This window comes from Lampetra fluviatilis, chromosome 46 (assembly GCF_964198595.1).
Source record: "Lampetra fluviatilis chromosome 46, kcLamFluv1.1, whole genome shotgun sequence".
NCBI classification, from domain to species: domain Eukaryota; kingdom Metazoa; phylum Chordata; class Hyperoartia; order Petromyzontiformes; family Petromyzontidae; genus Lampetra; species Lampetra fluviatilis.
In genome coordinates, this window is record NC_136320.1 from 4991335 (window position 1) to 5014255 (window position 22921).

The window sequence follows — 22921 nt, forward strand, 5'->3', positions numbered from 1 at the left end:
GCGCAGGCCCCCCACGGTGTTTCGTGGAGCGCGACTGCCAATAACAATGCGCAACCCGGCGGCAATTGTTTTAACGGGCCTGACTCATTTGATGAGATTCACGAAAGTTGAAACTGGTCCAGAGTTTGGCTGCTTAACCAAATGGTGCTGGGAAACGTGGAAGACCCACAGGCTGATGGACTGAAATTATTATGTTGTCTCACTGATGGTAATATGCACGATTTATAAAACAAGCCACATCAACAGCTTCAGAACAGCAAATGGTCGCTGACGCCCACACTTCCTCCTCCTCCGCAAGTGGAGAATTAAAGACAACCCACGGCGTGACTGCGGCCACCCGCACCAGACAATGGAAACGTCATCACGTTCTCTCTCGTAACTTCATCTCATCGCTTTCTTTATCTCCGTCTCTCTGTCGATGCGGTAGTCGTGCAGCGTTCCAGATGCAATTCGCGAACAGCAAAAATCGCGGGTAGCAAGTTCGTGCCTAACAAGGGAACACTGTACTAAGTTTTGATGAAGCTTGATGCTGGATGTATTCTCCAGCGAACCGTCAAATAAAATGTATGCAGTGAAGCTTTACGGCATATTTGCACGTGACGTGACAACTTGTTGCGATTATCTCTGTCGGGTGGTGGAGGGTTAATCTAAAAAATATCCACCATACACTACATGATCTAACCCCAAAATAAACAATTTATAGATCATATTGTGCATGATGCTCAAAGTCACGGTCCGGGTGTCATTATGGCCGATGCTGCAGGAATCATAGGCAATCTCTCTGATTCTACCTACCTTGGTTGACTGCTGCAGGCATCATTCTTCTCTTCTCCTATGGATGATTCCAATGGTAAAACAAATTATTTTAGTACATTTGGGTTATTGCAAATTGGGTTATTAGTTTGGGCTCGACTCCTACACAACCAACCCGAATATAATATTCGGTAAGCATCAGCACCGCTGTCAAAGCCTGAAACAGAAATGAAATGGGATTTTAACCGATATTCTGCCAAAGAAGAATAGGTGTTTCCATTGCAATTATATTGTGAATCTAGTTCAGATAAGCTTCGGCTATGTGTAGTAGCTTAGCTTACCATCGCCATTCTATAAATTTTTGGTCATTATGGATGATTCTGATTGGCCATAATTTCCATTTAAATATATGTATGTATGTTGAACTTCCTTCGAAATTTGCAATGCCTGGTGCCTGGAATTGCCCTGATTCCATCCATGCACAGAGGAGCTAAGTGTATAGCCAAGGCATACGTACGCATACAGCTGCCACGTCTAAACGCTAGGCTAATGCCAGTGCTACGTATACCAACAGTTGCCCTGTGAATACGCTAGGCTATAGCCATGGATACATATATGTAACTGCCGAGTGTAAATGCTAGACTATACCCAAGGCTATATGTACACGAATCTGCCCTATTTGTAAACTACACACACACGCATAGCCACTCTGCGTATACGATCACATTAGTATTTGAGTGTAAGAATGGACTCACGGATTCCAGGAATTTCCCCATCTTTAAATGTTATGATAAGCGACACGCTTCAATCCGTTATCTCTGTTTTTATTCAGGGCTAAAAGAAGTGTCGGGGATGAATTATCCTTGCTCGCTTCAATGTCATGTGCATAAGAGCATTAGCGGTCGGAGTTAGTATTTTTTTCAAATGAAAATTATTCACGGTGCATTAAAAAAACCCCTAAATCTAGTATGTCCTGTGACGGTGGACTGTGCTTTATTACAAGAATAAATAAACACACACACGCACGCGTCCCTTACACCACTAGAAATAGCGTAAAATATTATATCGTTCAATCAGCCTACGGACATTCTGGACCAATGTTTTCCAGCGTCATTTGCTTAAGCTGGAAAACCGTGGCCCAATTTTGAGGAAGCTGAAAGTGATCCAAATTTTTTTGTTTTCCTTCTTAAACAAATAAATAACTGCTGGAAAAACATCGGTGTAGTGTTTAGCTAATTGTTCCTATGGCAAGTTGCAATGAATTGTTGAAATCCCTTTCCTTTACGTCTTTGGACATCGTGGCAATGTTCCAACGCATTCCATAAGTACTGTACCGCATGTGCACTGACTCGCTCCAATTTTTCCAGCAGCTGTGTGTCGAAAGCCTTGTCTGCACGGTGGCAAGTGTGTCGGCCCCAGTCGGTGCCAGTGTCTGCCAAGCTGGAGTGGGCAAGATTGTTCTAGGTCAGTATTTTTTTTGTCCAAAAAAAATCCACGCGAACGCGCCGCAGCCCGTCCAGTCAACGACCAAGGTGTCCAATATTGTAAACGTGAGAACCGAAGCCATCATGGTCAGTCCTCTCTTTACCGATGTTACCACTGACTTCACGATATCAATTTAGCATGCGTTCCTGGGGATAATTCTTTGGTCAAAATTTGCATAAAAATCTGAAATAAGTACCAATAAAGATAACAAAAGATACCTAAGAGGAAGTTACATGAAAAGTTTAAATAGTTAATGTAAGTTTGAACAGAGTCCTCGCCAGAGTCGGTGGCGAATATTACATTGAGTGATCTGGTATGGGGTGAAGGGGGGGGTGAAGGGGAGCTGAAGGGGTGCCGCGGTAGGGAGATGTTAACTACCTCGCCTGGTATACAGGGGGTCGTGGGTTCGATCCCGGCCCAGACGCCTGTTTAGAATCAAGTGTTTGGAGTATTTGGTTGCTATACATTTCCACATGGTGATAGGCCACTTAATTGAGCTGTCATTTGTGATGGTCAGGTCGCTTCTGAAAAATATCAACTTCGTAGCTCAGTGGGCCTTACCTGTTCAAATAAAATTAGTTTGGGGAGTTTAGAGGATGGCGAATGCTGTAAACACTGCTGAGGGTTGAGCGCCCGCTAGGAGGCGCTGTGCCACTGTGTGTCCTGCGGTTCTTTTCACGTTTTCAAAACAACGTTGTCGTGATTCAGTGCATTAAATCGAACTACGTTGCACATAATTCGTTGGCAACGTTAGAGGGAATCAACGTAAATAGAGGATTTATCATTAGGCCATCTCTTTATTTTTTATTTTATTTTATTAAACCGCGGAAATGTTAAAGTGGTGATGCGCCATAAACCCATCCTCCAACGGGCAGGAAACCCACCGAGGTATGAAAGTAATTGATCAATCAGAGCATGAATCCATTGACTTATACCAAATAATCATGAGATTAATATATTATTTTATAATCATGAGATAAGATTAATGTAATATATATTATTTTAGTAGCTGGTTCATCGTGTCCACAGCATTTGGGAGACAAAGGCAGCAGGGCCTGGTGCTTGCCTCACTCTGCTTCAACTGCACTTGCCCCGAGTCTGTGGAAGGCTATATGGGGGGTCGTTGTATTTTGTAATATCGTACTCTATAAATGATTTGTGATTTTTACTGTTGTTATAGTTTTACTATGTTATATTTGTTAAATGCGATTGCGTGCTGCGTGATTTTATTGTTTTTCAGACGGAAGAAGGCGGGCTATTACAAATTTTAAGAAGAAATTTGTCAACGGAAGAATCCGCAGTTTTCACAAGAGATCTGAATGTATACTATGGCTTTCCATAGATTGTTGCTTAATACTATAATATAACAGTACTACTATTGAACATCAATGTTTTCGGTCATAGTAGTGAACGCAGCCATGATTCTTGCAAAAAAAGGACAGGGAGTTAAGGTGACATTGCCCTTCTTATGCTGTAACTTTTTTTCATCCAACACATATTACGATTCTATCAGAAAGCGGCTGTTTGACTCAATTTGCACGGCAAATTATTTTTAGTCAAAAGGTCGTTGTGACTGCTCAGATTCTAATTGAAACGCGCCACTGCAGGAGGGAGCGTTTTTTTTCTCTCCCTTCATATTTACAACTCCGCGTTCGGAGTGGCGCTTTGCCGTAATGACAAAGTGGTCTGCGTGTGTTGTCGGATTTTGCCAACAATTAATAGATTGCGGTAGCTGGAGGCTCTGCTGATAGGTCGATACCCACGCGGAAACACCTCGGTCACACCAAGTCGGTGTGATCATTTGCACGTCTTTCTTTGTCCCCCAAAGGATAACATTGCGACGTCGAGCGTAACACAATCACCGGGTTTTCCATTCACTTATTTTTTTTTTCTCTAAAGTACACTAAGCGTTAGTTTACTCTGTCTCGAGAAGGATTTTCAAATTATATGAGATGAATAATAGTGATGATAAAAATCCAGTAACATTTCTTTTTGTAAAATCTGCCACACTCAAGAGCAGGACTCACATGATGATGTGGTTTAAGTGTTATCCATAACAGAGGTTTTTGGGCTAGATCGTGATCTAACCCAAAATCCTCTTATGGATAATATTGGTTGCGAAAGCTTACATGTTAAACTGATATAAATGCTCACGGTACGACAGCATTTTAATTTTTGCGAAATGGTGACAATTGTGATACCAGTTTAAAATCACTTTGTAATTAGCAATCTATTACATTATGTGCTGTGCTGCACATCCAGTGAGAATACGTAGTCAACATTTTTTTCAACCACAGTTCACTAAACATATGCTTGCCATAAGTCTTCTACTCATTGCAACTTTACAACAAATAAAGCTGACAATGCACATGCCGGCAGTTACGTAACTACAAAAGTAATGACTTGATATAACAACCATGCCGTCAATTACTCCAGAAAACGTTTTGCAAAGCAGTAATTTTAAAGGCAATAGGTATCTATTTGGAAGTTTAATTATCATGCTTTTTCTGTCATACATATTGTCAGCAAATAAAGTCCTTAAAAAATGTAAATTAGGAACAATAATTACGATGAGGATGTTTAGTAAAACAGACGGTATGATTATCCTGGATCTGATATTTTACGGTATTTCCGGATTACAGCAACCCTCATAATTACACCACCTTAACTTTTTTTTCTCAAATGCTTTCAGGATGCAGTGAGATGAGACCGAAGCAGAAATATATGTTTTTTATTTATGTGAATGGGGTAAATTGTCCTACTTTTAATTGGAAACCTAATGACCGGTAGTGCTAATGGTTTACTTTTGTATCGAGTCTCGGTGTTTGCAATTGTTATTTGCTGCGTGTCCATTTATTATGTTGTTTGCTCTCTCGCACAAGTCAAGATCTGACCCCTGAGCCAGCACCGCTGAGGTCATGGGTTTGAATCTGAGCAGGCACCCATGATGAAACCAGTGCTCGCCAAGCTGCACTGGCTTGCGGTTGCCGAACGAATCCATTGTAAGGCCGCACTCATTACACAGAAAGTGCTTGCCACGAATGAACAACAATGCCTTGCTGATCTCCTCTAGAAGCCTAAACCATCACGTGAACTGTTGGCTAACCATTGGACAAAGACGGTCACTGCATCGCGCGCTTTTAGATTCAAGTTCAAGTTCATTTATTAGGTATAGCCCTGTGAGCCATTCGGCTCTTAGATGCGCTTCTGTGGTCACCTGGAACGCTCTTCCGTCCAATATTAGAAAGCCACTGGAGCGATGCACTTTTAAATCATCTCGATTGGACACTAATCTCTTTAAAACTCATTTCTGTGTTTAGTTTGTTGTCCTTCCCCCGCACCTCCGATTAGCAAGGTTGGCTACGTATAGTGTGAAAGAAGTTAAACATACGTAGGTTTTCATGAGGAATTAGTTGATGGTCTGAGCCCAGACACCCAATGCTGCATAGAAAAACCACAGCGTTATCATTTCCCCCTAATTTGGTTACAATTCCTGCAGCAGCAAGGCATCTGGGAAAGTGTGCCACCTCGTGTGTGCACTACAAAGGTCAATTGAAGGGAATATAAATTCCACGGGCCCAATGTCTCAAACACCGCGTCCCTGTCGTGTGTCAGTCGGGAATAGACGCTTCGGCTTGTGATGCCCGATGGCACAATGGGGAAATAAACTTGTGTTAATGAGACAAAAAAAGACGTGTCCAATAGTAGCAACATTATTTTGAAACTTTTTTGCATTCATGTATACAATTATGCTCATGGTTAAATGTGAATTATACTTCATTGCAATGACAGAATATCCATAACCAGTTGTAATTTGGTGGTGGTTGGTTGGCGTTTCAGGCCTTTGGACCTGTGCTTAGCAACCATTATTGACGAAACTAAACACACAACTATTTGCATCCATTCAAAAAACGTTCCCGTTATTTCAACTGTCGTGCCAGGAGACTGAACCGGTGACCTCTGGATTGCAAGTCCATTGTGCGAACCATTACACCATTGTAGCAGCTTTTCCGAATTATTGCCCACTCCATATTGGTCTCTTTTTTTAAAGGCATATAACAAATTACATGGATCGTATTACAGAAACCCTGACTACAATTGCCATTTCATCTATTTGATCGCGTATATTTGCTGAAAACCTCTCAGTCTTCAGGGCCAACAACGTTATAGTAAATATGAATAGCTGCTCTGGCCACTGCATCTAAAATAATCATTTGTCATTACATCCAATTAATGTATATCACTTGCAATGCAGGCCCCTTTTCACACATTGTCAGACACGCTTATGCCTATGCCGGAATCGGAGCTCTCCGTTGTGTCTTATGGATCGCAACGCGTTTTGCTCCAAGGGCTGTTCACGAAACAAATCTGTTCCTGAAGATGCTCCCAGCACACGAATCGAAACGTCGGACAAACGCGCCGAAAAGCACGCAGGACAAAATATTGCAAATGTATACAGCACAACCGCAAAAACCTACCCAGTAAGAGCCACAGCATTCATATAACAATAATTATTGTTTGTGGTTCATTATACATAAGTCTGCGATGTGCAGTGTCGTTGTGGTATATTTGAGCCCATTGGTTGTGTAATCTCAAAGGCTGCACAATAATCTCCATCCTGTATTGCATCAAGCAAAGTTTAAATGTATACTGTATTATATGAACTTAGCTTGAACGGTGTTTAAACTTACATATGTTGACATTGTTTTTTTTGTTCATACAATAAACAAGTACTGTATACTTTCTTCCATGGCAGATTATTACTGAACTTTGTACGATTAAATAACGTTTAAAATCTGTATTTTTCGTGGTTTTATTTAAGTGTGGGTTCTGTTGATGAGATAACTTGAATTGTGGAATGTCTAATGAGCGAGGTTGTATTTGCCAATCATACAGTACATATTACCACGTACACTTTTGCGAGCAATATCGACAATAGAGGTTTTCTTGGGTAATATCGCGTAAATACAATTGCGTCGTTAAACCCGCCACCATCCGATATAGCCAATTCGTAAGGTTTGTCACGTATTTTGGCTGTCGGTCTGATGAGCCTGGTTGTAATTACCGGAGAAACGTCGTACTCAAATTGTAAATGTTGTGGGTTTACTCTCTAAAACACCGGGTGTGCTGAACTAGTAACTAATTGGCATGTTTTGTTTACGTGAAAACCCTCACTAATTGGCTATATCGGAGAGTGGTGGGTTTAACGACACATTTATATTTATGCGATCTAACCTAAAAAAACCTCTATTATCGGGACATTACATCCACTGAAACCTTTCATTATTATAAATTTATACCCACATATATGAATCTACTCCTGAATGAAGCCCTCTCTACATAATCCCAGCCATGGTTGTTTCACCATGAGTCACCATGCTGGTCAGTGTGGACTGGGAAAGGCGAGTGGGCCAGGACTGGCTCAAATGTCACTCACGACTCATGCCAGTCGTGTCTGGGAGTCGAACTCAGGTGACCGGGCTCATTGCTTAGTGCATGAGTCGCTCACTGCACCACTGCTCTACCCCAATGCAAGTGTTTGACCAGGGAAGTCAAACCGCTTTAGTTACGATAGCTGGTGGTTTCTGAAGTTCCCCATAAAGTCAGATTAGGGCAAAGGGTATTGCCATGTTTGGCATTTTAGTTTGTATCATAGACGTTCAAAGGTAGCTTTAACGGTGTGATTTATAAAGGTGCTTCATCAATTCTATAAATTAGAAAAAAAATATGCAAACTGGAAAACCATAGGTTTCAAACAACACGGAAACGTGTAACAAACAACATTCAGCCTTTGTGCGTCACCGTCATTGTGACCATTTTAGTTTAACCGACAAAATAAAATGTGCTCAAATGTAGTGACAATGTTCTGTTTGTCATAATTAATAAAAGTGACATTTATAGGACATTTCTAACGCCTCAAAGTGTTATATGCGGTGACATACACGTACAGGGACTCATCGACTTACGAACCAGTTAGGATACAGATATCTGTTCGTAAGTCGATTTGTAAGTCCATCATTCATCCTGTCCACTCCGATTCGCACGGTCGGCTACGTACGGTGCGAAAGAAGTTCAGCATACATACACGTTGGAATACTCGCAGACGGCTTTACTTATAATATTAACCACGTCTCTATTATTCACTTAATTTTCTGATGGCCATTCAGGCTAAGATCCAGAATCCCTGCTTACTCGTTCCGTCTCAGTTTAATTTATATAAAGTATATGGGCGAGATGTTGACTACCTCGCCTGGTACACAGGAGGTCGTGGGTTAGATCCTGACCCTGACGGTGCCTGCTGCTGTATATTTGGAGTGTGCGTGTCTCTCTCTCATCATCATCACGGTGGCTATGAGATGTTGACTACCTCGCCAGGTACACAGGAGGTCGTGGGTTAGATCCTGATCCTGACGGTGCCTGCTGCTGCTGTATATTTGGACTCTGCGTCTCTCTCTGAGCTAATTGACCGCCGTGCATTGTCAATCCACGTGCTGGCAAGCCCCTGCATTGAGCTTATCGTCTGCCATCGCCAGATCGCTTAAAAAAAAAAAACCTGTCTAGCTCAGCGGCCTTTACCTGGTTACAATAGTTAATTAGTTAGGAGTAAAAGGGTAAAAACCTACTACTATATTTTGCCACTGGTAAAGGAGATGTCTCATAGTGTAAATGCTTACCCCGAGCTCTCAATACTCTGATATTGCGCTGTTTTTGAGTTGTACGCCTTTTGGCGTCATCTGGTCCAACACCAATGGAGACTAGGCTCTAAGAAAAGCTGTCTCGGGTGTGGACCAATCAACTTCAAGGACAGTGCATATCATTATCAGAGTTGTTTCTTTTTGTTTGCATTTTGACTGCAGGTATTGTGGTCTATGCCAACATGACTCCTCGTAAAAAAGGTGTCAGTTTTGTTGCCAGATAAAAGGGTAAAAAAAACAATTATCATTATCAGAGTTGTTTCTTTTTGTTTGCATTTTGACTGCTTGTGTTGTGGTTATTGCAAACATGATGCCTTGTATAAAGGTGTCCGTTTTTGTACCAGTTGAAAGGGTAAACACCTACTATTATATTTCGATTTTAAGCTTTCGTGACTGCAGGGATTCATCTTCTTGGTTCTTTCGGTAAAGTCACGTAGAATGGAAATAATAAAATAATACAAATAAAACATTATAAAATACAATGCTCACGACGTTTTGGCCACAACGCAAGCAGCTGTCCTCAGGTGGTGAACAGGTCTGTCGGAAAGACACGAAAGACACGGAAAGACTGTCTTCCCGACAGACCTGTTCTTCACCTGAGGACGGCTGCTTGCGTTGTGGCCGAAACGTCGTGAGAATTATTTTATTATGTTTTATTTTTATTATTTCCATTCTACGTGACTTTACCGAAAGAACCAAGGGGACCTACTACTATAGCTAGGAGAGGGTGGATTGTGAGTGGGAAAGCCTCTGATGTGGCAACACGCGCGGCGCGACTCGAGACCTCCCGCTCGTTCCGGGGCCCCGCGCGTGGCCGCTTCCGATGACTCCGTCGCGGCCGCGGCTCCACTTCTCGCGGAGGTCGTCAACAAGCGAGGGGGGGCCGGGAGATTATCTTGTTGTTGTTGTGGCTCGCTGACTCTTGCGACGTTTTAAATGGAAGGAGGCGAATTTAAAAAAACAAAACTTCGCTTCGAGCGATTCGTTCGGCGTTTTGTGTTTTTCTAGCCGCTAAAAAGGGCTCCTTGCTGGCGCGCCCGAAGGTTTCGTTTGAAAGCATTCACTGCGAAACCACTTTAACATCGTCCCGTCGCCTACACGATCTCCAGGCGCGGCAGCTGAGCGATGGAGAATGCGTGTTGTAAGAGGAGGCCGGGTGCTTCTGTTGCCCGCCGTCAAATGGCTCCACCTCTGCTGGTGGGGTGTAAAGTGTGGCTACTACCACCTGGTCCGAGACCCGCGGTGGGAGAGTAGGCCAAGGTGAACCCTGCTCAATAGTCAAGAAGGGTTCCCAGAGCTCCCGCTAGCGAAGGCCCCTTCTGTCGGCAGTGTCCTGAGCGAGACGCTGCCTGGCCGAGCCTTTTCACGACAGAGTACTTCACTCTCACGGTGTTATTATTGTATGTGTGCGCGCATACGTTCGTACATCGGTGAACGAGGGTTGGCTGTAAATGCATTGTAGCTGGCTGCCCTTTGGCAGACGGGGACTGTGTAAGGCCCTCTATGTCCGCGATACAGACGGGAATGTCGAGGTCAGTCGTTTGTGTTGATGTTCTTCAGTAATCCCAAGCAGCCATGGGACCACGTGGGCAGTAGAGTGTTGTGTCAGATGGCTCGATTAACCATGAGGCGTCATTAGCTCTGGGACCGCTAAAAATATCCGATGTACAACGTTACGTACGTGGGCCACGTTGTGAGCAGTGCAGCAAATGTAATTGTTGTACTGCACTATGGTCCGACATCTATACCTCCCCCCAACCCCGGGTACTGAGCGGCGTAGTGAAGTAAGGTAAACATGACCCCACGACCCGGACGTCATGGAGAGGCCCTAATGCAGCAGATGGACAAACAGGTGGCTGTACATGGGTCCTGGTGGCGATGATGATCCATTAATCGTAAGTCATGCCCAGCCACAGACTCCCAAGGGAATCCCACAAAGTTAGATGGGTTAGATAAACTGGGGGACCCATATACAGTACCAGCATATAGCATCAGTGTATAGATACAGCCCTTTGTAAATCCACTGCAGTATTTTCAAGTAGTGTACTTGTGTAGTTCTCTCAGTTTTCGGGGATGAAGTATGGTCAACCCCCATGACTCGTGGATCGACAAAGGGCGATCTTAGTCCTGCTTGCCAGTAATAACCTGATCACAACAACAAAAACTCCCAAAGATGTTATTGCCTCATCCCTAACTCTTGATAATGCAAAATTGAACATATAATTCTTTGGGTAAAGTCTTTGAACCTATCTACGTGACTTTACCGAAAGACCCAAAGAATATGAATTCTTGCAGTAACGAAAGCTTCAAGTCAAAATTGAACATTGTTGCTGCCAGGTTTCCAATGAGAAATCTCTGCGGATTGTTGCAGATGTAATGAAAAAAAACAAGTGCACTCTCTTAAAAACACTATAAAGTCAAAACCTCTTGCACCACAGGTCTGTTAACAATAAACATGTGTTGTCTCCCTCACAGTGGGCATTAACGATCGTGTGACATTCCAAAAAGAGTAGGCCATATGTGCCTGCGTCATGGTCCAAAATTGCCCAATTTGATACATTGCTCTCAATTTGGAAAAACCTCGGCATCACAGTCCTCGTGGCACAGACATTTGTAGGCTGGTGCTCTGCACACCTGCTGGACGTACACCTTGCCTGCCAGCCACTGGGGCTACACTTTGCTAGACTGCAGCAGGCCAATGTAATGTTTGCCATGGTATGAAACGTAAGGAACGTATGGCATTTAAGTAAGTGTCCTATATATGCAAATACTTATAAAATAAAATTTCTAAGTGAATTTACCGAAAGAACCAAAGAGTAATTCCTGCAGTCACGAAAGCTTCAAATCAAGTTTGAATACTTATAAACTTAACTGCATATATTCTCTGGGTGTACCAATGAATGGATTAATTCATATACATTTTGAAAACGTGCATGCATTGACGTGGAAGATTACTGTTTTTTTATTCGTATATGTTCCAATGGGTTCATGCGATCTCTCCACCTACAATTACTTCAACGTTAACATCAGTATTAAATTAATTGATTCTGGAATCGAACCGTGACACTGAATCTACAGTTCATAGAATCAATCAGGGGGTTAATTGTTATTCCACTTTATGCTGTCAATATTTGAATCAACCGTTAGGTTATGCATTCACCGGGCATTGGATTAACACCCAGAGATCAGCAACCAAGGGGTGGTGATGAGACCGAGTCGACCAATTGAGGACCCGATGCTATCAATATGTATTAGAAGTACTGTATTGTTGAGGTTGCAGTGGGTGGATTACGTGTGCGAGGTTGGCGAGGGCAGGTTATTGAAACAGGCGTTGCATTGAGGTTGGGGACCATATGAAAGACCTCAAACCTGACGGTGGTAGCCATAGTTTGGTTTTTGGTGATCGGGTGAGGAATCGGTCGGTAGTGATGGTGAGGTGCGGTAGCGTTGGTTACATTGGCTGTGATGGCTTCTTGGCCTTGGTTTCGATTTTTGTTACTTTCCTCCAGCAGAATTGCAAAGCGCCCTGTTCATGTTCTTTGTGTCTGGGCAATGACGTCGCTTAGAGGCACCCTGATTATTACTGTGGGCATAACAATCGTAATAATGTGCGCCGTCAGTTTCACAGTGGACGTTAAAGATCCCCCGATGTATACGCCATTGTGTGCCAGCATCATGGCCCAAATGTAAAAAATGAAAAAATTACCCACAAATCACTCAATTGGAATTATACAAAGCAATCATTACCTCCCACTGGCTAATGCCCCAGGTCACTCGTGCAAATCAGCCTATTGAGTGGTCACCTGGTTTAACAAGAGTAAACTTGACTACATCCTGAAAGCAAAACACGTTTGTCTCTTTCAGAACGCGCAAACTGTGAACCCTCAAAACGCCTCATGTTCGATCGGTGGCATCGATGATGGAAAAGATAGAGAAGGGAGACAAAGTGGAGGATTCGCAGGGGGACAGCAGCTGCTATCCCAAGCAGCCCAGGAGCGTGTCGGGAGAACGAGGTCCGACCCAACTCGCCGAGGGGCCCTTCAAACACCTCCGCATGGCATCCCAGACGGTCTTGGAAGAATTAATGAAGCGCGGACGGTCCAAGTGCCCAAAGTGCCAAGCATCACGAATGTTTTACTGTTACACTTGTTTCTCCCTTTTGGAGGGGATTTCAGAAGAACGCGTGCCAAGAGTGAAGGTTTGTTTACTTCAAAGTGTATTGCATTGTATGATTATATTACATTCCGTGATATCTTATTAGAGTAAAATGTTGATTCCACATAAGCTGTATCCTGTTAAATTTCGATTTAAAGCTTTCGTGACTGCAGGGATTCATATTTTTGGTTCTTTCGGTAAAGTCACGTAGAAGGGAAGTAATAAAATAATAAAAATAAAACATAGAATAATTCTCACGACGTTTCGGCCACAACGCAAGCAGCCGTCCTCAGGTGAACAAACAGAGCTGTCAGAAAGACAGCTGCTTGCGTTGTGGCCGAAACGTGAGAATTTTATCATGTTTTATTTTTATTATTTCCGTTCTACGTGACTTTACCGAACCAAGAATATGTATCCTGTTCCTTATAATTCAACTAAATGCAGTCAGGTGAATTGGTGATCCAGCGCTCACTGCTTCACTCCAGTCACTGGTTGTCACAATCCATTTCTCACTCTTCTGTTACTATTACCATCACCATAATTGTTTGTGTGAATATCACTCATTGATTCCTCCACCCATGTTGGGGACTCGGTCTACCAAATTGTATCATTTCATCCGTCATGCGTTTAATCAACACAAGTTCTGCTGGTCATCTTCTTCCTCGCACAGCTCGACTTTGTAATCCCCTCCTCATCTCTCTTCGCCAGGTTCCTATTCCCTTGCTCAACTCAAGAAATGTACATTGCCTTTTACCTGCTATACTTTCAATAGTGTGCTGTGTTGTTACTGGCTGATTGGCATATTGGGGCAATGGATCTGTGCTGGGCAGGTGCCATGCTTAAACAAAAGTTGCTCCATTGTGCATGTTTAACAAGGTGTAATAATTGATGGACACACTACCAACCAGTGACGTGCGGTGAGGTCAATGTCTGGGGAGGCACTGGCTCGTGTCGGAGCCAGATTCACATACTGAGGGGGGCGTGGCCTCACTGAGGGGGGCGTGTTAGCCACGTCCCCCTCAGTGAGGCAGATGTGATAGCTGCCTCCCCTGGTGCTTTTTCATTGCAGTTTCATGACGAGACCAGCGAGCCTAAATATCTTTATACACATACGTGAAATAAGTTGCCTGGAGTATGGAAGGCGAGGACATGGAATGAAGGGGTCTACAAACATTACATTACTGACACACAGAGAGATAGTAACACGCACGCGCTTATTGCCCACGCTCCATCCAGTTACTGAGGGGTTGCTCAATCAGAGGGGAGGCTGAACTCGTCGCTGCCTCACCTCTCGTCTCTTCCTGTATTTGCAGCGGAGCTCCGCAAATTTGGCGATTTTGACTATAAAAATTATTGGAATCGTACAGAAATGACATTTATAACACAGATCAGTAGAAAAATCTTAATATTTTATTTGATTCTTTTTTTACCTTTCGTAACAGCTATTTTCATTGGAGTATGGCAGGTGAGTCTCTGCCTCCTCTGCTACCAACGTTGAGTGCAAATGCACGGCGTATTGTTGTAATAACCCATTGTTTCCCTGCACTCCGACAGTTGCCCTTAAAGGTTGACATCATTAAGCATTCCTGCGAGACGGACGGAAAAAGTACAGCTGTGCATGCCTGCATCTTGGCTCCAGACGATGTCACCATGTACACCTACCCCTGCTTCCCGGAGTATGATAAAAATGAAAAGGTGAGCGTTCATTAAATGTGAATGTTTGTTTGTGGTGGGAGGTGGCTGATTGGCTCGGAGATCAAGAGTACTGAGCTGGCACCGATGAGGCCATGGGTTCCAATCCAGGCACTTCCCTGTGATTAAAACCAGGTCCTCCGAGTCATTGTTCTCAGTCCGGTCACCAGTGACTGCCACTGTTGTATGCTGGCCAAGTCGCCCTTGAAAAAAGAGCCGAATAGCTCGGTGGGCTCTACTGGGGAAATCAACTTATGACTTTGGACCGAACTCGCAAGTAATTGCATTAAATTTGGTTTTGCAATTTGGTGAAAAATCTCGGCTCTGAGAATTAAAAAACATTGGTTTAATTGTTGTGCTACAGACATTACTCGCTTCCGCAGAGCGGGTAGAAAAGTGCCGCCCACTGCTGTGTGGACCTGAGGTAGCTGTGACCTTTTCCTCCGTGGGCTGTTATCCAACACGAAGGGTTGTACTGCTGCCCTGCGAGAGATCATAATTAATATTTAGCCTCGTGACCCTGACACCGATATCAAAATGGGGATAATATTGGGGCGGGGGGGGGGGGCAGGGAAATGACAAACGGATCGAATTGCAGTCGAAATCTGCATTTATATTTGACTTGATGTTTCATCGATTGTGATATCTCGCCATCGCCCATCACAGCTCGCATCAGTTGTGAATGTAGCATCCTTTCCAAGCCGAGAATGGTTAATAATCCTCACCAGCAGGAGGCACTCGCTGCTGTCAGCTCCAGTGTAGGTGCAAATTAAAAGAAAAATGCAACCCAAACCCCCGCCCAGCTTTTGTCAGTGCTTGCCTAATCTGTGTTCCGAGTTGTGCACCATGAGGTTGAAGGTTTCATTTAAAAACACGATTCACAGGAGTGTTCCAGTGATCCCAATGGTGTTTTATTAAAAATAACAGGCGTGACACCACACTGACATCCTGTGTTGATTTTGTTAACAAAAGTTAATGATGAACAAAGTATTCGTGACGCGTGACGACTACCCACCACTGACCAAAGCGCGACTAACGAGTCTGAAGACGCCGACGGAAATAATGTCCGTCGCGTTATTCGAGACTGCAGTGCACGAATAAAAGCACTCTAATTGGCTATGTACGCACGCATTAAAAGATCAACGGTGTTCACTGATTGGCTGACGTGATAATATTAGGGCAGGGTTGGGGGGGGTGGAATTTTTCACCCCTCGCACACCATTACGTCGATTATTTAGATTATTTGGCTGCTATAAATGTCCACATAAGCCACTTCGTTGAGCTATTTTTGTTGCTAGGTCGATTCTGAAGAAGAAGCTAATAGCTCAGTGGGCCTTACCTGGTAAAGTACAAATAATTTAGTTTTATTTGCATATTGTTTTAGTGTTTTGCTTACCTTTGCTATACTTTGCACTCCATCATGTTTTGTATTTTTAAATCCTTTATATTAAGATCGCTTGCTTGCTTGCTTGCGTGCTTGCTTGCGTGCTTGCTTGCTTGCGTGCTTGCTTGCTTGCTTAGGACCGTGCAAATCTTTCGCTCGTTTTTAACCCACTTCCCGTGATCCAATCGAGCTGACATTTTCCACACAGACTCGTTGTGACAGACAATTCATGTTCGTGAAAAAAAATTCCCAAAATTTTACACTTTTTAGGCAAAAAAAAAATATTTAACATATATTCAAATATAACTCATTCATCGCTTTGGCTGAACGTCACAGTATAAGAGCCCAGAGCGTAACCCCTCCACAGGCCGTGGCGGAGTAGCGCAGTTGGTAGCGCCTTCGCTTCCCATGCCAAAGGTCGCGGGATCGATCCCCGCGTCCTCCACAGGCGAATATATTTTTAAATCCTTTATATTAAGTTCGCTGCCACGCATATAAAGGATTTATAGTGAAAAACTTTGTTTTTACGGGTTTACTTGTTTGTTATAACGTTCTGACCTGCCCCTACTGGACATTTGTGAAGAAGATCTCTATAGCTCATTGTATTCTTCCAGTACAAATACATATTCTGATTATGATTATAAGTCAATTAAACTGAAAGAATGGCGAAGTGAAGTGCCAAACTAAAGACTTTACTAAAATTACGAAGGTTGTCAACTATACTACCATAGATAAGAACCCAACTGACATCACTCCATCACATTTGATAGAGATTTAAAATGCCGATAAGCTTCACATTCATTTTAGACAGCCGAGGACATACCGCTTACATTGTCATAAGGTAATTTTGAATCAAGATAGGGCCCATATCTTAAAGAGAGGGACTTTTGCCTATGACATTGGGCTGTTCATCAGCATTCATTTAAGAAAGCCAGACTGTTGATGAGACACTGTGTGTCAAAACTGGTCCAGAGTGTCGCTTGTATTTTAGCCAATGCTGCTGAAGCTTTGCATTCTCAGAAGGCCGTGGGATCGTTGTGTAAAACGTCGTTTTATTTTTACGTGGATAGATAGATTTACGTAGGAGACATTTATTATCCGCTTATCTATTTTGTTGCAAGAGCTATTTGTGTTTTTTATGTTGTGTTTTGTTTTTAGGTTTCTGGGCGATGAAGGCGAGCCTCCACGTTAGATTGTAGTGCATGTCACAATACCGCGATGTGCCATGGTTACGCGGCCGTCTGACACGCTCTTCCTTCCGATATTAGGAAGCTACTGGAGCTATTCACGTTGAAATCATCTAGATTGAAAACTCATTTTTTTGAATATTTTTTTGTGTTCCGTTTGTTTTCCTTCCCCTGCACCTACAATTAGCACGGTTGGCTACGTACGGTACGAAAGAAGTTCAAGATACATACATGCTTATTAACACGACATCGAGTATCGCTAAAGAAATACGAAGACTGAGGTGGCCATGTCGCGGAGGGGACTAATAACACGTTTGTGCACTAAGCCAGCACCGTTATGTTCTTCTGTTCCAATCTGGGCAGCCACTCGTGGATTACTGCAGGTTCTTAAGTGTAACACGTTGATGGCCTCACTTCAGTCAATAATTAATGTACACAAAGCCATCCTTTTTTTTTTCCAAGGTAAATCCCAGCTCCGAGGACATACTTTCTAGGGCGTACTAAGTGCTTTTGCATAGCAGATATGCAGTGCATAACAACGCAGATTCCATGGCATTGGAAAACCACGATCACATTCCTATAAAAAATGTGGAAAACGCCCAATTGATTGAAGAGGTCTTAATAACAATGGGAGCACGAAGGCAGCGGACGGAATGTTGACGATTGGGAAATCACAAATAGTGTATCTTTGGAGAGCAAGATTGAATCGTACCACATGGTTGGGACAGAATCTTAAAACTAGCGGAGGAAATGTATATGCATGTCTCGCAGAAAAAAAAACATCTAACTCAGGAAACGAATACTCTTTTTAGAGAAAGAGGAGGAAATTCCAGATGTCACGCTAATAGCAGTTGCTGCCCTTCAGCGTATGAAAACAGGGAAAGCTCCCAGATGGAATAACTGGACATATTAAAGAAGCGCGACCAGGTGTTGTAACAAAATTAGTGGCCCTATTTAACAACTGTTTGCACTAAAATGAAAACACTTCAATCGTGGATTAATGCCTCAATCTTCTGTGGCGAATAGGGAGTATTCTAAATAGAGTACTCTATATATGGAGGACGATGTATTGTATGGAAACCGTACTACAAGAGTCTCGAAAAATATCCTCCGCATTTATAAGACAGTCCGGAAAGTAAGATGCACCCCAAGCGCTACGCCCGGTGTCGGTAAAGCTTTAACAGATCTGTTTTCACACACGCGCACACGTACCGGATTGCAAGGTGAAACTACAACTTTTTGTTGCATTAAAATACCGGGTAGGCGGGGGGGGTGACAATTTAATTTATATTCCAGAGAATACGGTATTCACCACAAGGAAGAAGTGTGAGGAAGGGGGTGAGGGGGTGAGGAGGTGAGGGTTACTGAGACCAGTGATCTTGATTTGGGGGGGCGGGGGAGGGGGCACCCTACCAAAAAGGTTGAGCTCTAGTGGCCTTGGCAAATGACATCACCCTATTGGCACTGTGTGTAAATGTCGCCAATTAAAATAGTTCTATCTTTGTAGTCTATATTTGAATTCTTGCCTAATTAGTATTGTACTGAGGTTTTTTTGTTATAAGCGCCAATTTATTCGGCGGGGGGGGGGGGGGTGTCTTTTATTGCGGTCGCAGGTTTTGCTCGTGTTTCCCGGACCCGATTCCGTCACACTCGAGGATTTGGAAAAAGAGATAACAAAAGATGACAAAAAAGATCAAGGAGAGAAGCCCAGAAATGACGTCACTCCTCGCATCGATTCACAATCCAGTGATCCTTCACCGCAGGCGGTAAAGAAAATGAAGCTCGCTGGCGATAAAGAAGAGCACTGCACCCCGGTGCCCAGCTTACCTCCGAAGGTGCCGGCAGATTCTGAGAAGAGGTATCCAGAAGGTCCCTTCCACCGGGTGGTGTTCATTGACAGCACTTGGAACCAGACGAACAAAATGAGCATGGACGAGAGATTGAAAGGTGAGTTGTACGTGCGTCTGCTCATCAGAAATTCTGCTCGCTTAGAAACGAGTTTGTGGTGGTGCTCATACCTGTTCGTCGCCCCGAGACACTTGATAGTGATTCCACAGGTGAAATGGCGAGGGTCGGTCTTATCTACAACACCTGTGCGTGATGATGCGTGCCTGTGATGCCGCACTTGGGAGGCAAGGGTGAGTGGTTCACATAGATTTGTGAAACTCCCAAAGCTTGACGTGGCCAGGTAATGTACACGAGCAAATGTATGGCCTTGTTATAAATCCACTGTTGGATGAGTGCTTCCCCACACCACATGGGCTGTCGGGGCAATTTGTATGTTGAACTTCTTTTGCACCGTACGTAGCCAACCGTGGTAATCGGAGTTGACCATGATTTCACCGTGCGGTCAGTGAAAGCGGGAAGCGTAGACATAGGAGCATGTTTGCAGTCCAACAATGGATTTGGCTGCACTGCTTTATACAGACAAAGTGGCTGTTCAGCAGTCTGTTTATTCACAGTGATTACCCATCAACAAACTATCCAGGCTCAACCCTGGTTAGCTTCTGAGATCTGACAAGATCGGTTGCATTCCAGGTAATGGCAGTACATTAAATCAGCTGTGCACTCCTCTTGCAATCCTGAGGGTGTTATCCCCTGACATTCGTAGGTTTCCTCCAGGCACTTCCATTTCCTCCCACGTAAATAATAACCACTCGTTAAATGGAACCGGCGAAATATCTCAATGCGTGACCAATTTTCTAAATAATTTCTGAGACTCGGTGAAGATTTTGTGGTTAAGAATATGAAATTATTGTATATTTCTTTCAAGCAGTAAATTAAATCCGAGGACGGTCGACCGGTAAGCTAGAGCGGTGAAATCAGTTTCTGTGCAGATGCTCGATTAAAGATTACATCACAGGACGGTGAGAGGTGGCGACAGCTTCAGAAAGCCTTCATCCAGCAGTGGATTGCCCATGGCTGGGTGATGACCATGACGATGAAGACTTATTGCTATGTTGTCTCTCTTTGCACAGCCCTGCAGTGTGTAAAACTCCAGGCGTGGGAATCGCAGTTCTGGCGCCACCAGAAGGGAACCCCACGCACCTTCCTCTCCACCATCGAGGCCATTTACTACTTTTTTGTCGAATACCACGGCCTGCTGCAGCAGGGGCCGTACGCCGGGCAGCACGACAACCTGCTCTTCTTCTTCACATTCATGCACGGCCTCGTGAACAACGCCAAGGCGCACAAGCAGGCCTCGCTGCAGGCCTAGCTACTCGGACGCTGCGGTTTGCAGTTCGAGTTTGGGCTCTCATCATCACGATCCACGGGGAAGATTGCCCGTAGGTGTCCATTGCACGCGTCGTCACTTGTTTCCACTTTCCTCTGCCTTGTGCCAATATATGCACAAAGGTCCCCTGACGTCATTCGGAAGAGTAGGCCATTGCGCGACGGGGTACAAATTTACAACATTTTGAAAATTACACTGCAAAGTACACAGTTGTAATTACACATAGCGGACTAATGCCCACGCACATGCCGGGTGCGGAGTGACCCTGTGCCTGCAGAGGCAGCCGCCACTTGGGATGCCCTTTCAAAAAGTTGGAAATGTGATTTTAAGCACTCTGAGAAGGCCTGGTAGATAGGGCGCTCTCTCAAAAACAAATCATTCTCCCCAATGTCAATTTGTAAGAACAGAATTGTGGTTCAGGTGTCGACTGCCATAACTGGGATCTGCTACGGACGTCATAACCCTCAACGTTGCTAGGTCAGTGTGTAAATTATTTTTTACAATCGAAAGACTTAAATGTGCTGTTTTTTTATTTCATATATTAAACTGGCACCTACCCGAATGTTTACTTTTTCTAAATATATAAATACAAAAGCTGCATTCACTGTATCATCGGTCCCAGTATCGACGGTGACACGGCTGGGTTCACGACCCACGTTTAAGAAATACTGTTTGGGACAATCCGTGACAAAGCTCCTGCGTTTACCCCCAGCCTCCCAGTTCCTTACCTCGACATCACAATGTTGGTTGTGTTATAGAGCATTTTTTTGTCAAATTGTGACCTCTTTATGCAGAAAATAAATGTATGTTCTGTTAAAGCTTTGTGCTTTCCTTGACTTAGGTTTTGTTTTACTTGTCCACACTGGCTAGACGTCTTGCACATATCATCACGCAAATTTGAGATGGTGATTTCTGTGTAAACATTTTGGGAATAGTTCTGCTAATTTAGTTCCAACGACTGTTCCCCTGCTGCTTTGATAATATCCAGTCGCACCATCTGGTCCATGAGCTTTCCCTTCATGCTCTTGAGGGCAATGTTTACTTCTTCAGTCGTGACATCTGGAATGTCCTCGTCTTCATTTGAAAAACTGTTGATTTTCTGGAATGTACGGAGTTTTTTTCCTTCTCTCAAGATATTTATAACATTTCTATGCTAATTTGAAGATCCCGTATGGTGTGTCATTTCCCCCATCTTTCTTGCTAAGGGCTACCATTTGTACATTTCCAATTGGCTACCGAGCTCCTCTTGCTTTTATGATCCCATTTTGTCTTCAATCATTGCTATGACATCCTCAATCATTTGATGGTCTCCCATTTCTCTTCTCATTCTTGTCTCATTTTCCTAATTGTTTTACAGACTTTATGTTTATTCCACTGGGTTTTTTTTAGCATCTCTGTCTCTTTACATCTCTCTTCATCCACATGTCCTTTGTGGTTTCACATTTGTTCCGTTTGCTTTTGAGCCTTTACCATTGCTCACACGGAGCAACTCATCAACATTCAAATGCCTGGAGGAGCCAAATGATGAAATGGATATCACCACTTTAAATAATGCAGTAACTAGCATCGTAATTGATTGTGCATTGAAAGTGGGAGGAAAGGTCATGGATCTTGGCCATGAATAATCATAATTTCAACTTGGAGTGTACCACACAGTGCTAATTCAATTGAAGAGGACAACTCAGGCTTGTGGAGGAACTACAGACAAGCAGGAAAGGAAACAACTAGGTGGTGAGGCAGCGCCAACTATTGCCCAAGCTCTGTGATCCTCTATTGTAAGGTGCTATTATCGAGCAATCAATAAGTGTTTTAGATCTGGGAGGAAACCTGAGCACCAGGAGAGAATCCACACGTGCAAGGGGGCAAAACTCGATCCCCTGCTGATGGACTCCACGTGGTTGCTGTACTGCCTTCAGACGCCCGCAAGAAGGGAGTTTCACAACATCCGTGTGTGATCCGCCAACCCTCACCTCCACAGTGCTGGATTACAGGCCACGTGCATAGCCACCACTGAACGACTTACACATTTATGAAATTTACGAACTGATCATTGTGCCATTGTGGCGCAACTGGAGTGTGTAGTGCAAGGCTTCTGTGTTCCCAATCTCAACAAGCTACGCGAAAGTACGAGGAAATGGTACACTTCAACGCGTGTAGGAATTCTTGAACCATTAGATCCATAATAATTACCCGATTTTAATGCACGTTGTTGTACCGGCTTGCACTGGTACACCACAATGCACTTCTAGTCCTTTAGAGTGTGATACGCTCCAATTCGGCCACTTATTCCAAACGTCTATAATTGTATTGTGCTTCGCACCTTTTTGCCAAAGAT

General features: G+C 43.7%; 2 protein-coding genes and 1 non-coding gene across 5 annotated transcripts in view; all 3 read left to right on the forward strand.

Moving 5' to 3' along the window:
• LOC144947583 (sushi, von Willebrand factor type A, EGF and pentraxin domain-containing protein 1-like) overlaps positions 1–7028 on the forward strand; it is a 48356-nt gene extending 41328 nt beyond the window's left edge. The window contains exons 15-16 of the mRNA XM_078876795.1: positions 2124–2217; positions 3479–7028. Coding sequence (XP_078732921.1) covers positions 2124–2217; positions 3479–3509 — 125 coding nt within the window. The 3' untranslated portion in view covers positions 3510–7028. The remainder of the gene's footprint in view (positions 1–2123; positions 2218–3478) is intronic.
• Positions 7029–9687: 2659 nt separating this feature from the next.
• DTWD1 (DTW motif tRNA-uridine aminocarboxypropyltransferase 1) lies at positions 9688–21385 on the forward strand. 3 transcript variants are annotated; one of them, XM_078876966.1, is made up of 5 exons: positions 9688–9794; positions 12798–13131; positions 14643–14783; positions 18965–19298; positions 20330–21385. In XM_078876966.1, exons 2-5 carry the CDS (start codon positions 12850–12852, stop codon positions 20566–20568), a joined length of 996 nt encoding a protein of 331 aa, XP_078733092.1. In that variant the 5' UTR covers positions 9688–9794; positions 12798–12849; the 3' UTR covers positions 20569–21385. The 3 variants fall into 3 exon arrangements, with proteins under 3 accessions (XP_078733092.1, XP_078733094.1, XP_078733093.1); XM_078876968.1 differs by having other exon boundaries at positions 19115–19298; XM_078876967.1 differs by lacking the exon at positions 9688–9794 and adding an exon at positions 9816–10828.
• Positions 16537–16609, forward strand: TRNAG-CCC (transfer RNA glycine (anticodon CCC)). Its single transcript has one exon. It is a non-coding gene; the product is annotated as a tRNA-Gly (tRNA).
• Positions 21386–22921: the final 1536 nt, after the last annotated feature.

Bases quoted from the DNA above. Each gene is read 5' to 3' on its own strand.
- DTWD1 (XM_078876966.1), top strand. From the start codon at position 12,850: ATGATGGAAAAGATAGAGAAGGGAGACAAAGTGGAGGATTCGCAGGGG. The intron at 13,132-14,642 runs GTTTGTTTACTT...GCACTCCGACAG, and splicing joins AACGCGTGCCAAGAGTGAAG to TTGCCCTTAAAGGTTGACAT. The intron at 19,299-20,329 runs GTGAGTTGTACG...CTCTTTGCACAG, and splicing joins CATGGACGAGAGATTGAAAG to CCCTGCAGTGTGTAAAACTC.